The sequence below is a fragment of the Anabrus simplex genome, chromosome 11 (genome assembly GCF_040414725.1).
Source record: "Anabrus simplex isolate iqAnaSimp1 chromosome 11, ASM4041472v1, whole genome shotgun sequence".
Classification (NCBI taxonomy): Eukaryota; Metazoa; Arthropoda; class Insecta; order Orthoptera; family Tettigoniidae; genus Anabrus; species Anabrus simplex.
In genome coordinates, this window is record NC_090275.1 from 122,770,697 (window position 1) to 122,789,152 (window position 18,456).

The window sequence follows — 18,456 nt, forward strand, 5'->3', positions numbered from 1 at the left end:
TAGAAAATATTAGGAAATGATAAAGTTTATATATATATATTTACATGGAAGCAGTTTGGGGATACATTAGAAATTTTAAACATTTAGGAATTTATTATTATTTCCATATGAGACATGTTTCGTCCTTCTCTGAGGGCATCATCAGTCATAGTACTACTTCGATTCATAAATTAGGATAACAGCGTCAAAATGTCAGGGTATATCCTACAAAGGATGACTTAACATTAACATGGGGCAGTTTAAGGGAAAGATAAGTGACTTGCACTAATAGTGCGATAGTCATACTGGAAGCTGTCTGGTTGAAGTCCTGGGTTCGTGAACATGGCTCCATAAGCAACGGTGAATTTGGCTGGCATGGAAGGAAACTTTTGTTTTTTTTCTTTTCGCTAGTTGCTTTACGTCGCACCGACACAGATAGGTCCTGTGGCGATGATGGGACAGAGAAGGGCTAGGAGTGGGAAGGAAGCGGCCGTGGCCTCCATTAATGTACAGCTCCAGCATTTCCCTGGTGTGAAAATGGGAAACCACGGAAAAAGAAACTTGTTTGGGAGTCATAATGTTTAGGCATAAATTCAGTGTAGTCAAAACGAAAGGTCGTTGGGTACATGGTGCATTGTGAATGGCAATAATGACGGCAGTTATTTGTTGATAATTGTATTTTCAGGGAACATGTTGCGGGGTTAGAATCTTTCACTTTTGAGTTTTGTTAAGTTCTTGATAACTACGAATGCTATGTGAAAAGTACCAGTGTGAGAATGTGAAAACCGCTTGGGATGGAGACATCTTGTCAAGGTTGCAACAAGGAAATGATGGAGTTATGAGGTCACGACGCTCAGTAATGAGCACAACGACTAATGATGATGATTGCCTTAAATGAAAACGTGACGAACATCGGGACAAAGGTTTTGTTTTCTGATGCTGGCCTGGTGAAATAGAATGGAGTTGCTTTTGGTATAATCCACAGTGGAGGGATTAAATGAGAAAGTACACTACTACAGAGTCGGAGCGTCATGGCTAGGACGAGACATCTTCATTTCTGTTTGTGAAGTGGAGCTGTAGTGGCACGCCATGTTGGTGCCAGTGCGTGCTGGATTCTAGCGTGTTGTAGAAAGCTGTGGTGGATGGAGTGGAAGTTATTCGATGTGCTGCTGAGAAGCTACTTGTTTTTGAGTGTAGAGTGACGATGAAGGAAGCTCAGCCGGTATTCCTAAACATTACGACACCCAAACAAGTTTCCTTCCACGCCAGCCAAATTCACCACTGCTTATGGAGCCATATTCAAGAACCCGAACCACACAGCTTCCAGTACGACTATTGCCTAATAGAACCTCATTTGGCAATCTTGAAAATACGTTGGAATATTTTTCCTAGCTTTCCACTAATTATGAACTGAAGTCAAACCAAACTGCATATTACTGTGTAGTTGCCTTGTTAATGCTGCAATTGCCAACCAATGGCAGAAATAATGTGATGCACATTGGTGCCAGACATTTTGTATCCTTTCTCCCCAAACTGCTCCCTTTTAAATATGTATTATAAGCTTGTAATTTCCCAACTGTTCAATAGAATAACGTAAATATTACTGTGTAGTTATGCTGTCAAACTGAGATGGAAGTAATTGTTGTTATGAACATTGATGCCAGACACTTTGTACCCTTTCTCCCCAAACTGCTTCCATGTAAATATATATATATATATATGTATATATATATATACTTTATAATTTCCTAAGACTTTCTAATAGAGTAGCGTCAATTATTCTTTGGACCACCACTGCTAAAATACCCTGTGGTTTTACGCATTGGTGCCGACTACTGTATCTGTAAATAAGTTAATATAACCCCTTTAAACTCCAAATTATTAATGAACATTGTTTTCTCAATGAACACTGTTTCTTAATGAAATTTCAGTAACAGTTACCAGCATTTCTGACAATATAACATCAATACTTCATATGGACGACTGCTGCTGGACACTGTCAAATACCCTGTGGTTTTACCTATTAGTACAAGTCACTTATCTTTCCCTTAAACTGCCCCATGTTAATGTTAAGTCATCCTTTGCAGAACATACCCTAACATTTTGACGCTGTTATCCTTCACAACTGATAATTTACAGCCAACGGCTGATATGTTGTTATCTGTATCATCATTGAACATTTTTTCTCTTGACTTTCCCACTGTAATATGTCAATTTTATATCTTAGTATTTACAATTTAATTACAAATCAGGTACCTGATTTATGCCTTGAGGTAGTACTATGACTGATGATGCCCTCAAAGAAGGGCGAAACATGTCTCATATGGAAATAATAGTAAATTCCTAAATGTTTAAAATTTTTAATGTCCATTGTTAAGCATTCTCTCCTTGCTTATGTTCCTTCCAATGATTACCTGGAACTTCCGATCAATCAGCATGTTGTTAGCAAGCTCCGCCATGGTTCTGCAGGGTAAAATTTGTAGAAGTTTGTAGATTAAGCCTTACTTCCAAACAGTGTCGAAGGCAGCATTAACATCAACAAACATCACAGATGGTTTCAACTTCCTTTGGTACAATGCCTCTATGAAAAGTCACAGCAGGTATATCCTGGTCTGAAGCCTGTCTGATCAGTTAGAATATCGTCTAGGATAGTGCTACTTATTCTGTTATAGACCAGCCTTTCAAAAATATTGTAGCAGCAGCTGAGATGGGCTATTGGGTGATAACTTTCTAGTTTGCAGCTTGGTTTGCCAGGATTCCAAAATAGAAATTATCTTCACTTTCCTAAACTCCAATGGGAGGTCACCAGTCAATAGGACATTGGTGAGGAATTCTGCCAGCCATTTCTTAACATTTCCTCCTATATGAATCAGAAATTCAGGATCGATGCCATCAAATTCAGGAGCCTTAAAAGATATGAGATCGTTCGGTGCCGTGTCAAAATCTAAAGGACACGAATAGTCAGATCAGTGAGATGCCATTGTTTTCAGGTTGTGAAGCTGTCATCTAATATATCTAGCATGTTTCTTATCAGGAGGTACTCTTGATTTAGTAATGAAATGTCATATGGCTTTTAGTGCCGGGATATCCCAGGACGGGTTCGGCTCGCCGGGTGCAGGTCTTTCTATTTGACGCCTGTAGGCGACCTGCGCGTCGTGATGAGGATGAAATTATGATGAAGACAACACACACACCCAACCCCCGGGCCATTGGAATTAACCAATTAAGGTTAAAATCCCCGACCCGGCCGGGAATCGAACCCGGGACCCTCTGAACCGAAGGCCAGTACGCTGACCGTTCAGCCAACGAGTCGGGCTCTTGATTTAGTAATGATGTAAGAAGTAATATGGTTTGGTATGACTTCAGAATGTTTTCTGCATACTGGCGCACTTCCTCCAGATCTTCTATGAAGAATCCATACATTTCTGCTCAAGTGGGCTAAGTCCATCTTTTGACTGTTTCAGTCCATATTTGCTCCAGAGACAAGTCCAAACTGGAGAACAGTTCAGTTGCTATCTCAGGGTCTCCATCTTGCTGAAAGTGTTGGTACAATACACTTTCATCATTCCATCCCAGAATATATTCTTTAGCTGTTATTACAACTCGCCAATGAAGAATTGGTAGTTCTTATGTGACGCAGGGACCCAGCAAATGCACTTGTCTAGTTCCACAGAAAACTTAGTCCAGTCAGTATTAGAGTCTAGCTGTTACCAGATTCCATTATTTCAAAGATGATGTTCTGCATGACCAGTGAAAGTCTTTTAGCAATTTAATAAAGAGGAAAAAAAATAGTGCTTGTCAAGTGGTCAAGTGCATTCCATTAACATAGGAAGTTCAGCTAGGAGTTCACTGCAGGGAATAAGGTGAAATTTGGTGAAAATTGGCCGATTTATGGACACAAGACATTAAATGCATCTGATGGAAAAGTTTATTGTATTGAACTGCAGATAATCATGTCAGCAGGTTTATTGGAAGCGCTTTTAACAGCAGCACGAACTGTCTGAAGACTTAATTCGGATCAGGCTGTGATCACAGATTCAATGCATCAGTTTACGCTGCTGTTGCCTGGCTAGGCAGTGTCTCACCCTCACTACCAATTGCATCATTGACTATGCAGATAGCATCACAGCCATTTAGTTGTTGAGCAATAATGGAGCTACGGTAAAACTAAAAATGTGAAAATCCGTTGCTTTGTACACATAATAAAGATTTAATTTTATTTCATCCGAAACTCTACAAAACTGAAAACAGCAATAATGAATTCTAAAATAGTGTGATCTTTCAACCAATCAAGGATAAACATGAATTATTTCAGTTCTGTCTTCCTCTGCAACACGTAAAACAAATACATGTCAGAATCTTCACTTGTTGACATATATAGACTGACTGAAACAAACCTAGGCCATACTAGTTGCTGTCATGGCCACTGAAAGTCACGCTGGTTGTAATATTTGCCTGAAGGCTGCTTGAATCCCCAACAGCTGTCACAGATAGAGGTTTACCAAGGCAATGAGATCAACCAGATGGGATACACACCAACTGACTCTACAAACTCCTCAGTGAGTTTCATCTTATACTGTATACAACAATTAGCACTAACAGCTGCTGTCCTCGGAGGCGCCAGAAATTTAAAAGGTACGTGGAACTCTCCTGCACTATCTCGGTACAGGACGTGGAAGCCAAGAAGACGGAGCCTGTACTATGAGTGCAACAAACTTGTTGTAACAGAGGGGAGAGAAACTGAGGATAATGCGCAAATGAGGTGAAGTAAATACTGACAAAGCAATAGATCATTTGTAGATTCACCAATTAAATCAACAAGAACCAAGTACGGAGCTATGCAGATACCAAGAACCTCGAGATGCCATTGGATTAAACTGGCAGTTACCAGGTATTTCGGCCTCATATGGTAAATGAATTAAGCAAGGGGATAGGGTTGTCTCACACCTTACTTTTCACACCTAGACAGACAAGCCGCCATGGGCTACGTATAATGACAATGATACTAACAAGTTTATTAATATTGAATACATGTCACAAGAAGTCTTCTGGCCCACCCTACACAGCCAGATTACAGTACTTAGAGGCTGCAATGTTCAGTTAACTGTTCCATTATATTTATAAATTTAATAACTCTTCCTTAGCTTGAAGATGCACTCGTCTGACTTTTAGCTATTTCCGTCTTGAACCTGGCGATACCTTCCTTGGCCAGTTTCAGTTTTTCCCTCACATCGTTGATCTCTTGTTGAATTTTACTCTTTGCATTTAAGATGTTCTGGAGAGTCTTCTCTTTCTTCTCTTCAACTAGAACAAGAAATTAACATTTTCTTAGTCATGTTACAGGCTAAATTATGGTAGAAAAAATATGTGTAACTTTAACACATTGGAGATGCTGCCTGTAGAAACTATGGGTCCTTAATTATATAGCTTGTGATACAAATTCTTATAATTTTGTTGAATACCACCCATTCAATACAATAATAACGTAATAAGAACTTACATATTTATTAAATTGTTAATATGGTACATGCTTCACTCCTTTTTATTTTATTTTAAATAAGCATGATTACAATAAGAAAACTGAAGAATTTTTTCAAATGGAGCCTATTCGGTAATACAGAAAGATCCTACAATCAAAATTCAACGGAATCTAAAGAAATTGTTTAAAAACTTGTCTTTCCTTTTTAATGAACTAGAGTGCCAGAAGCTATGCCAAAAGTCCACAAAGTTAATATACCTATGCAACCTAAAATCAACTGCATGAATAGCCCAACGTATAAGACTTCTAAATTTATACATATTTTTAAAAAAAGCACTATAAATTTTACAATAATTCTACAATCAATAACTCAACAGAATTCTGTGATAAGCTTAATAAATTCGAACTACAACCGCATCATAAAATGTGTTCATATGATATAACTAACAAGTACCCTTGCATACCGATTAATGAAACCATTAATACAATCAAACTCAATTTATTCAGTCACAGCAAATTAAGTAGGAGTGAAATTGAAGAATTCATAAATGTATTGAGGTTCATTTTAATAATAATTAATTTACATTTAATCAAAAGATATATCATCAAATGTGCTTGGGAATGGGTGGCCCTGCATCAGGTATACTGGGTAACATTTATATGGATCATTTAGAATATGTTAAAATTTTGAATAACATAAAAGGACTAAATCTTTGGCTGAGATACATGGATGACACGTTTGTTATCATAGACAGTAAACTGAATAATAGTGATAAAATTTTGGATTTTTTAAAATAAATTAGTCAGTAACATAAAATTCACTAAAGAAGATGAAAGCAACAATTCGCTAAGTTTTCAAGATATAAATGTAAAGAGAGCAGGAAATAAATTTGATTTCCAGATTTATAGAAAACCAACGTTTACTCCAAAAACAATTAAGAACGAGTCACTCCACCCCAATTCTAACAAACAGGCGGCATTTTTAAGTTTGGTTTATAGAGCCCTCAAAATTCCACAAACAAATAAGAGTTTAAAGAAAGAAGTTAATTTTATAAAGGACCTGGCAATCAATAATGGTTATAAAATAGAGATGATTAACAAGATCATTAATAAGGTGAAAATAAAATTGGCCACAAATCTCATACCAGATAAAAATAAGAAATCCAAATTTGCAACTTTTACATTTATTAACCCAGCTGTATAGCAAGTCACTAATACCATCAAAAAATGAGATATTAACATTGCCTTCAAAACCCAAAACACAAACCGAAATATATTTTCCAATCACAATAAAGTTAATATAAATAGCAATCAATATCAAGCATCTGGAATATATAGGCTTGCGTGTGCAGAGTGCAATCATTCGTATGTTGGCCAAACTGGCCGTAGCTTTATGATAAGATATCTTGAGCATGTAAATGCAGCGAAACACAAGAAACATTCTGCAATGGGTGCACACATGCAAGAAACTGGACACAGTTTTACAACTATTGAAAGGGATATAAGAATTTTAAGGAGAGTAAAAAAGGGAAAAGAAATGACGGAATTGGAAAATATATACATTCAGTTAGATCAGCAATACAACAAGAATAAAAAGCTAAACGACGAAACTGATATAAAGAACCCCACCTTAGTACAATTCCAGAATTAATACAAATGCTTAAATCTGATATAAATATATTCTATAAACATTTTATTCTAACTAAAGTTAATGGCTTATTGACGCAAACAAACTCAACTCCTCCCCTTACTTCTCCTAGGCAGTCCCCTCCACAATCTACTACAACCATCAATGCACCGCCTAACTTCACTTCCCCTTCCCACTCACCACCAAAATGCAAACTCATCCACACTCACTCATATAATACAAGGAGTGCACACAGAACAACAAATAGTTCTCAAGAGGCTGTGAGTAGCACAAGACAATTATGCAGCAGCAGGAAAAGTAAGTGACAATTCTTTCGATAAGAAATTTATACACAATTATAATCAAAACCATAAACATATTTTTTATCTTTCATTACAGATATACCAACAAGCCCAATTTGGGAACGTATGAGATCCATTCAAATTCTACCTCACATTAGAAAGTTTTCATTTTTTTTTTTTTTGCTACGGGCTTTACGTCGCACCGACACAGATAGGTCTTATGGCGACGAAGTTTTCATTTCACCAACAAGTTTGTTGATAAACAATACTCCCGTATTGACAACATAGGGTCCATACCAATGCATTTTGTACAAAAGTTACTCCAGCAACATCGAGAACAAGTCAAATGTTCATAACGTAGACAATTATCAAATGTAGAAAATTGTTAATATAGTTAACGAAGTTTCAACGACAATCATACAAGTCAAACAACATTGTATCAATACAATTAGCCAGATCTCAAAAGGTTTTAAAATGATTTTAAAGGATGTTCACCGGATGAGTTTTGTTAATAAATTTTAGACAAATATGTTTTAACTTAAAGACATAATTTTATTGTTATGCGACTTGTAAAATATTATAAGATTTGTCAATCAGGTTTACAAAGCATATTTTAACCCAATAGAATAGATTCACGATCTTATATAACCTTAAGTAAATGATAATTGGCTGATGATGCTCACAAAAAGGAGTGAAACATGTACCATATTAACAATTTAATAAATATATAAGTTCTAATTACCTTATTATTGTACTGTATAGGTGGAACTCAACAAAATGATAAGAATTTGTATCACAAGTAGATCTTCAATACGGACAAAAAGTGAAATTTATAACCTGCAAAATAATTGCATAGCTGCCGACAGACCTCACAGAATCTATAGGCTCATGTTTTAACTGTGCCTAGAAATAGAAGCCACCATTTCAGTAAGCTGTGAGTTCACCAGAATACAGGGTTATTCAAAAAGAAGGAACAGATTTCAAACATTAATTTCTTCCAAACTACAAAAGACAGAAACACGATTCCAATGTTCCTGGAAAGTGAAAAAAATTCAATTTTCATTTTTGTAAGGTTTCAAAACGAGCACCGTGTGTTACACGACAAATATCAAAACGGTGGCTCATTTCTTGCCACATACGAATTAGGTGGTCTCTAGTTATCAAATTCACAGCCTTAACAATTCGATGTCACAAACTTTCAACAGTGTCAGGCATAGGGGGAATAACACCCACAGATAAAATTCACAAGGAGTGAGGTCTGGAGATCTGGGAGGCCACATGCGATGAAGGTTATCTTTTGCTCCTCCTCTTCCAATCTAATGTCCTGGAATGGTGTCATTTGGGTAACGTCGAATGTGCTGAGAAAAATGATGTGAAGCACCATCTTGTATGAAGGTGAAGTTATCGGAATCATCTTCCATTTGAAGGAATAGCCAGTTATGAAGCACGTGTAGATAGGTCAGTCCTGTCACAGTTTTTTCCATGAAGAAGAAAGGTCCATAAACTTTCTCTACAGATATGGCACAGAAGACGTTCACCTTCAGCGAATCTCTATGATGTTCAATAACTGCCATAGGATTTTCACCTGCCCAAATTCTAACGTTATGCTGATTAACATCACCGGAAAGATGAAAAGTGCATTCATCTGAAAAAATTAATCATTCAGAAAAATTGTCTTCTTCCATATCTTCTAGCATGCTAATGCAAAAGTCGTAACTTTTGCTGTAGTCGTCTGGGTGCAATTTCTGCAATAACTGCAGTTTGTATGCCTTCAGGTGCAGACGTATTTCAGAACTCGCCATACCATTGGTTGAGGAATGTTAAGTTCCTTGCTTTCTCGTGTTGTGGATTTCTTTGGCCTCCTGTTGTAAACTGCCCAAATACGCTCAACATTTTGATTCAATGTGCATGGATGCCCCATGCTTTTCCCTTTGCAGATGCAACCATTTTCAACAAACGTTCGATGCCACTGGTAAATCTGCTTATGCCGAGGTAGTTGGTTATTAAACTGGTGGTGAAAAGCACGTTGAATTCCAATAATGGACTCTAGTTTTGCTAACTGCAGCACACAAAATGCTTTTGCCCGTTGTGTCGCCATTTGCTTACACTCCAACTTTAACAAGCACCAGCGCACTGCGCACAATGCAGCCGGGATTGGAACTTGCAACAGCGGCGCTTCTACATGGAATGGTCAAATTTTAAACCTTTGTCTGTCCAGGAACGTTGGAGTTGTGGTTCTACTTTTCGTAGTTTGGAAGAAATAAATGTTTGAAATCTGTTCCTCCTTTTTGAATAACCCTGTACTGCTGGATATTTTTAGGAACCATTAAATGTACTAGTTATGAGCCTAAGTCGAGAGGTCTTCTTTCAAGGCACACAGTTGTACGTGGCTGTGTCATCGTTCACCCTTAGCTGTCAAGTGAGCAGGAAAGTATCTACATGCAGACAGGAAGAGAGTGTATTTGTTCAAGAGGCAGGCTTGTCTGCGGCATTCTTGAAAATACAGTGAAACCTCGGCATGCAAGTAACTTGGTCTACGAGTGTTTTGCAAGACGAGCAAACATTTTAAATAGATTGTAACTTGACAAGCAAGTGAGGTTACGCAATACAAGTATCACGTGTGCCTACATTTCCCCCTCCCCTGTGCCTTTGTTTTCCCCTCCCCCTGCCTCTCTCTTTCCTGGGTGAGTGTGTGTAATCATCTCCCGTGCTGGACATCAGTTGGCGAGCCTCGCTCGCATAGTCAACACCGTACAAGTGTACATGTTTTGTTTTATTGATCAGTGTTATAACTGCTCTGCAACGATGGACCTAGTGAATGAACAGAAGGCTAAAAAGGAATTCAGTCAGAAGGAGATGATTACGATGGGAGTTAAGAAGGAAATGATCGAAAAGCATGAACGAGGTATGCGAGTGGCTGATATCGCAAGATTTTATAACAAGTCTATGTCAACGATTTGCACACAATTAAAGAAGAAAGAGAAATAAAAGGGGTAGATGCAGCAAAAAAGGAATCACAAGAGTATCAAAGCAACCTCCACATGTTCTGGAAGATGTAGAAAAGTTGCTTCTTGTTTGGATAAATGATAAGCAGCTAGCAGGCAATACTGTGACCGAGAATTTAATCTACAAGAAGGCAAAGACCTTGTACGCCAACCTCGTAAGTAAATTACCATGTAGTTCACGTACGTCAACAGAAGTCAAAGAAACCTTCAAGGCCAGCAGAGGATGGTTTGATAACTTTAAGAGGAGAAGTAGCATCCATAGTGTTGTTAGGCACGGGGAGTCTTCCAATTTGGATGCTAAGGCAGCTGAGGTATTCACTGCCGAGTTCCAGAAGCTCATTGTTACAGAGGGTTACCTGCGACTGCAAGTTTTTAACTGCGATGAAACGGGACTTTTTTTGGAAAAATGATGCCTAAGATGATCTACATTACAGCAGATGAGAATTCAATGCCCGGTCACAGGCCCATGAAAGACTGTTTAACCCTGTTATTGTGTGGTAATGTGAGCGAGGATAAGTAAAGCTCCTGCTTGTGTATCATTCCGACAATCCATGAGCCTTCAAGAAATGCAAGGTGCAGAAGAGCCAGTTAAATGTTATGGTGGAGGTCCAACACTAAGGCTTGGGTCGCTCTTATTTTCTTCGTTGAATGGATGAACAAGGTCTTTGGTCCTGTAGTGAAGAAATATCTTTCAGAAAATAATCTGACGCTCAAAGTCTTGCTGGTTATGGAATATGCTCCTGCTCATCCTCCAGGCCTTGAGGAGGACCTGCTGGAGGAATTAAAATTCATTAAGGTTAAGTTCCTTCCTGCCAACACTATTCTACTTCTCCAGCCTATGGATCAGCAAGTCATTTCAAACTTCAAGAAGCTATACACCAAAGCACTATTTCAGCGATGCTTTGAAGTGATGCAAAGGAAAATGGCCGCTAGCTGCTAGTCGCGCGCAAACTTTCTCTCGCAAAAATTGTAAATTGCAGGTGATATAGTGCTTGAAGTGATAAAGAATTACATTCGTGCTGAAGTTCAACGTGCTTGAAGTGATAAAGACGTTATTACATTCGTGCTGAAGTTCAACGTGTGCAGCTAACTACAGTAAACTAGCAGTGTTCTACTACTAAGTTGTCATAATGGCTCCTAAGAAGCTTCCCCAAGCCAGCCCGCCGCATGGCGCCAGCATACAAGAACTCGTTAAGCAGGCCGTAGCCGTAGCCGAACAGTTACAGCCCCTAATGTTGCACCTCCAGGAACTAAGAGCGGAATACAAGGAAAGTGTCAAACTATTACAAGATCAGCTTCAGGCTAAGGACAAGGAACTTGTAAAAATCAAAAGCGACTTTAAAAACAAGCAAGATGAACTGGAGCAATACCAGCGCCGGCAAAGTATCCGTATTTTCGGCATTCCGGAAAAGGAAGGAGAAGATCCCGATGTCATCGCAATAAGCATCGCAAGAGATCTTGGTGTCGACCTTGACCTTCGGGACATTGACAGGAGCCATCGCATTGGAAGACGACTGGGTGCGAAGCCACGACCTCTGATAGTGAAATTCGTTTCCTACCGTAAGCGGAGTGAAATCTTCCACAAGAAAAGAGGCCTTAAGGGAACGGCGGTCACAATAAGAGAGGATCTGACTGCAACAAGACTCGCAGTCCTCAAGGAGGCAATTTCGAGGTTCGGTGTACGCCAGGTATGGAGCATTGATGGAGTAATCAATATAAAAATAGGATCAAATAAGTTTAAAGTGTGCACTATGGAACAGTTAAATGAACTAAAGTGATATGCGGGAGAAATGATCATAACATTTTGTTACTTTCTATTGTAGTTTAATTTTAGAGTTAACCTTGTAGTATACCGTAATTTTTAACTTTAACTCTCTATTAGAACGTAATTAGTAATATAGCTTACTTTTGCTTGCCGTAGTGGTAGATTGGTGTTAGTAGCGGTAGACTGGGTTCAGTGCCTTATTTTTGTCGTGTTTATTTCCACTTACATTATTGACACATTGCCATTATCGTATTGATCGCTGTAAATTGTTATTTCCATTTCATTCCCATTATTGTCATAATCATCTCCAATATAATGGAGAACAACGTAATTTACAGTCCCCCTGATAACGAACTTGAGACAAACGAACAGGCTCCCCTCTTCCTTGCAAACATTCCTCAAAACCTTTCACTTACTCCAACCTCCCCCAATGTCGCTGGAACCAGCTGTGCAGGCAACATACACCTATTGTCATCTGAGCTTTCTTGCCATTCCCAGTCGACAAGGGACGTCATTAACCACCAGCTTTCTCCGTACAGTAATGCTTTAAAGATTTGCCATATAAACGCTCAAAGTCTCCTTGCGGAGGCGCGAATGGACGAAATAAAAGCCCTATTTATGCCTCCCAGTTTCCACGCAATATTAATCTCTGAATCTTGGTTAAAACCACATCACGCAATAGAAAGACTGCAGATGGCGGGTTATATATTTCTTAGATCCGACAGATTAAATAAGCCCTCCGGGGGTACCGCTGCGTATATTATGACCAGCTTACGCCCTAAAATAATCTGTAGGTCTCCAGGTCCTTACGAGCGAAAACCTGAGTTCATGTTCCTGGAAATAACTGTGAGTGAAGTTAAATGTCTTCTGGGTGTAGTATATAAGCCACCGAAAGCGGGTTTTTTATGCGATCTAGAGACTCAAATACAAGATTTAGTCACTGATTACTCAAATATAATTATAATGGGCGACTTTAACATAAACCTTCTTGAACCTAACTCTCCTCAGACAACCCAACTTTTAACTTCATTTAAAGCTGGCAATTTAACGTTTCTCCCTCTCAACGCTACACATCACACAGACACATCACACACCTTAATTGATCTCATTGCCACTAACCAACCTGAATTAGTTCTTCATCACGGTCAAATTAGTGTCCCGGGTATATCGCGACATGATGCTATATTTATGGCCTATTCTATTAAAAGTCCCAAGTTCAAATCAAAAATAATTTCATATAGAGATCTACAAAGAATTGATAAGATTAAACTTTTACAAGACGCAGTTGCAGTGCCATGGCATGACATATTTAAACTTAAAGACATAAATGACAAAGTGACTCTCTTCAATCAACATATGACTGAACTGTATGATAGACACGCCCCTGAAAAGAAGGCTCGAGTTACGCGGAAGCCAGCTCCCTGGCTCTCAGATGAGATTAGAGCACTAATGGCTGAACGCGATGCTACTTATAGACAAGTTAAGAAACATTGCACTCCTGACAATCTACTGAACTATAAGAGACTGAGAAACGCTACGACCCAACAGATTAGAAATGCGAAACTACGACACGCTCACAGTTTAATTCAACCAAATGTTTCAACAGCTGTGTTGTGGAAATCCATAAAGAGCTTTGGAATTACCAAAGGACGAGACGATGACGAAATAAATATACCCTTGGAAAAACTGAACGATCATTTTTCATCTAACTGCACATTAAATGCAGCGCTGAAACAGGAAGTTCTAGACGGGAATTATGCAAAGACGCGAACAGATAGAGAAAACTTCTACTTCCGTCCAGCAACCCACTCACAAGTCAGGTTTGCTATAAATCGGATAACATCAACGGCAAAAGGAAATGACAGGATAGGAATAGAGATGATAAAAATTATTCTGGATGTGATATTACCTACACTAATTAACATATTTAACTCTTCCCTTGTAGACAGCACATTTCCTGAAATATGGAAAGCGGGCATTATACGTCCTCTAAAAAAAGTAGTTTCCCCTTCTGAACCATCTGACTACAGAGCCATCTGCATACTTTCTGCTTTATCCAAAGCGCTAGAGTTCATCGCTCATAGACAAATAACAGACTACATGACGACTTACAACTTATTTGACCCACTACAATCTGGTTTTCGTCAAGCATACAGTACTACAACGGCACTACTGAAGGTCACAGAAGACATCCGAGAAGCTATGGACAACAAGGAAGTGACAGTTTTAATACTCCTAGATTTGAGCAAAGCTTTGACTCTGTTGACATTGACATTTTGCTCTCGAAATTGTATTCCCTCCATTTCTCGGACAGCGCCCTCCTTTGGTTGCATTCCTACCTGCATGGCCGTCGGCAGTGTGTTACAGATAGAATAAACAAATCAACTTGGCGGTCTGTGCAGTGTGGTGTGCCCCAAGGGTCAGTGTTAGGACCTCTTCTTTTTTCTATTTACATTAATGATGTCTCCCAAAACCTAACGCATTGCAAATACCATATTTATGCTGATGATGTACAAATGTACCTCCATACATCTCCAAATCTAATACTTTTGGCCATAGACAAAATCAATCAGGATCTAACATCATTTTCTTCTTGGTCTTTGAGATGTGGGCTTAGGTTAAACCCAGCTAAAACGCAAGCCATCATCCTTGGATACCCAAAACTACTCACGAAGGTCAATCGACCAGAGATTCCATCTATAAGGTTGTGTAATACTAACATACCATTCACGTCATCAGTAAAAGTCCTAGGCATTACTTTCGATGATGACATGTCATGGAAAACGCATATCACGAACATCACCCAGAAAATATTCTCTGCATTGCACATGCTGCGCGGTTATAAATACTTATTTCCTGAAAAACTCAAAAAAATGTTGGTAGAAAGTCTGGTTTTCCCTCATTTCGACTATTGTGACGCGATTTATAGAGACGCTCGAGGCAAGTTATTGAGCAGATTACAACGTGGTCAAAATGCTTGTGTGAGATACGTCTGTAACCTACGGTACTATGACCACGTAACTCCTTCATATAACCATCTATCTTGGCCCCGATTAGAGATCCGTCGCACTGTGCATTCCCTATGCCATCTCCATAAAATCCTTCATTCTTCACAACCATTTTACCTTACTTCATATTTCAAATACTTATCCTCTTATCACAGTCTTAACACCAGATCCACTAATAATTCCATCCTTGCTTTACCTACCCACAGAACTGCCATCTATGATAAATCATTCACAGTAATTGCCTGCCATGAGTGGAACCTCCTTCCCGAAAATATCAGGGGGTTAAGCGCTATTCACACTTTCAAGGAAGCACTTTGGAGACATTTTATGCACCAGTAAGGATCATCTGTAAACTTGATGCTGCTACTTACAACCATTCTATTGTTATGGATGTCCTGGTAGAGAGTCTAAAATTTTTATCCGATTTGTCTTTAAAATCAAATGTTATGTACTGCCTTTTTTTTTTACATGTAGGATATTAGTTTTAAGAATTTATCCCTTTTATATCTGATTTATTTAATCTTAATTTATTAATTTAATCTTAATTCATTTCATCTTAATGTAATCTCACCATTCTTGTATTATTATTAATTTAATTTGTATTAGATTTAGTTATTGTATTACAATGCAATATATGTATATTTCAGTTCCTGGTTAGATGGAAGAGAAGGCCTGAAGGCCTTAATCTTGCCAGGTAAAATAAAACATTACTAAACTAAACTAAACTAAGTGACCGAAGGAACAAACCTTACCCTCCGTGAGTTTTGGAGAAATCATTTCCACATCGTGAACTGTCTGAAGATCATCTATGAAGTGTGGGATGGGATCACCAAGAGAACTCTCACTTCCGCCTGGGAAAAGCCGTGGCCTGACTGTGTTCTTGGACGTGACATTGAGGGGATTTCGTAATCTATAATTTTCATTTCCGTATTGACAATTGCACAATTAAAAATAGGAGAGGATTTCCACCAATCAATACTTATCTAAATAAGTATTGATTGGTGGAAATCCTCTCCTATTTTTAATTGAGGGGATTGTCGGTGACAAAGAGCTGCCAATTGTCAATGAAATTGTGTCCTTAGGGAAGACCAAGGGACTGGAAGTGAATGACGTGGACATTCAAGAGCTGGTGGAAGAACATAGCCAGGAATTCACCACCAACAAACTGATGGACCTGCATCGCGAACAATAAGAGGTTATGGAGATCTTGTCCAGGGAAGAAGAGGAGGAAAAGTCAATGGAAACTCGCACTTTAACTGAGATTTGGGAGAAGTGCAAAATGTGGGAAACGGTGCAAAATTTTGTAGATAAACACACCTGAATAAGGCTGTAGCAGTGCAAGCAATGAATCTGTTCGATGACAATGCAATGTCACATTTTCGTGAAATCCTCAAAAGGAGGCAAAAGCAACAGTCATTGGACAGGTTCCTTGTTAAAGTTACGCGAAAAGATAACCATTCCAGTGAGCCAACAGACAGCAGTGATTCCGTTAGTGAAATTCGTGCCACACAGTAACTCTTCTCATGTCACCTCCCTCACATCAACAATGATTCTATTGTAAGGTAAAGTGCAGTTAATTTGTTTTACGTTATATTTTGTTTTAGAAATGTTATGCGAATAAATATTTTTGTGCTGAGGATGAATTATCTGCGTTTCAATTGTTTCTTATGGGAAAATTTGCTTTGATATACAAGCGCTTTGGATTACAAGCACGTTGCCGGAACGAATTATGCTCGCAATCCAACGTTCCACTATATTTAGCATATCTAATTCAAGTGCTTGAAATATAGAGAAAACTAGGTTATGAAATTGAGGATGAGGATGATACTTACACATCAAGTGGATATGACCGTTCTGAAGCTTCATGCAAGTAGCTATTTGCAAACAGTGGGTTCTGTGGTATAGAGTAGTCTCTTGTTAATCCGAAGTAATTGGTAACGGAGTCTGCTCGGATTACAAAATTTTCTGATTAACTGCAATATATTTCCTAATAATAATGTTATTGTTTTTACGTCCCGCTAACTACTTTTATGGTTTCCGGAGACGCCTAGATGCCAGGATTTTCTCACACAGGAGTTCTTTTATGTGCCAGTAAATCTACTTACACAAGGTTGACGTATTTGAGCACCTTCAAATACCACCGGACTGAGCCAGGATCAAACCTGCCAAGTTGGGGTCAGAAGGCCAGCGCCTCAACCGTCTGAGGAAAATAGTTTCTACAATACAGTACAGTGCATACTGTTTTAGCGGTTACATTAACAAAATACCGTATAAAATTACAGTAGGGTAGTTAAGAACCTGTAGGTTAAAACTTGTCTCCTAAAACTGGTAAAATACAGTAACGGGTACACTTTTGCATTGTGCCCGGTATGCAAAGAGCTGCTTGTGATATTTATTTAATAGTTCTGCCGCTCTCTCAGTGGTAGCACTGCAGAACGTGAACACGTGACTCACCGCAGCATGCCACAGTACTGAAGGGCTATACTGTGATAAATTCGAAAAGTTAAGGCTTGAAAATGGCAAGCAAACAAAATCACAGGTCTTGTACTCTCAAAGAAAAACTTGAAGTGCTGAAACGGTTGGATAAGGGAGTTTGGTGTTGGAAAAGCTACGATTTCCGACTGGAAGAGAAACCGTTCTAAAATAGAACAGTTTTTTACAGCATCGTCAACAGGCATCCTTAAAATCTTCCAACCATCAAAAGTGTCCAAATTTGATAAACTTGATGAAGCGCTTTATTTATGGTTTTCACAGGAGAGGCAAAAAGATACTCCATCAAGTGGACCTCTTGTTCAAGAAAAGGTGCGTCATTTAAGTACGGTATTGAAAGGAGATGTTTCGTTCACTACCAATATTGGATGGTTCGATAGATGGAAGAAAAGGCATGGAATACGTCAGTTAACAATAACGGGAGAACAGTTATCAGATGATTATGCCACTGCAGAAGATTACATCAGGGAATTTAAGGACTTGGTAGCATTAGGAAATTATTCACCGCAACAAGTGTATAACGCCAATGAAACGGGTTTAAATTTCAAGGCCTTTCTCAGTAAAAACCTTGCATTTGCGGAGGAGTCTCGTGTACCTGGGTTTAAGATGAGTAAGGAACGTGTTACTGTATTAGCATGTAGTAATGCTGCAGGAACAAATAAATTGCTCCTAATGGTTATCAGCAAACCAAGGGCAGTTACAAACTGTAACATGAACACTCTTCCAGTTTACTACAGAAATCAAAGAAAGGCATGGATGGATGCACAACTTTTCAAGGAATTGTTTGAAAAACAGTTTGTT

At 38.7% G+C, this 18,456-nt stretch overlaps 1 protein-coding gene across 1 annotated transcript in view; it reads right to left on the minus strand.

The window, feature by feature from the left end:
• Positions 1-3,901: 3,901 nt before the first annotated feature.
• Positions 3,902-18,456, minus strand: part of Gas41 (YEATS domain-containing protein 4 Gas41) — a 60,408-nt gene continuing 45,853 nt past the window's right edge. Inside the window, exon 4 of the mRNA XM_067155897.2 lies at positions 3,902-5,283. Within this exon, the coding sequence (XP_067011998.1) occupies positions 5,120-5,283 (164 nt within the window). The 3' untranslated portion in view covers positions 3,902-5,119. The remainder of the gene's footprint in view (positions 5,284-18,456) is intronic.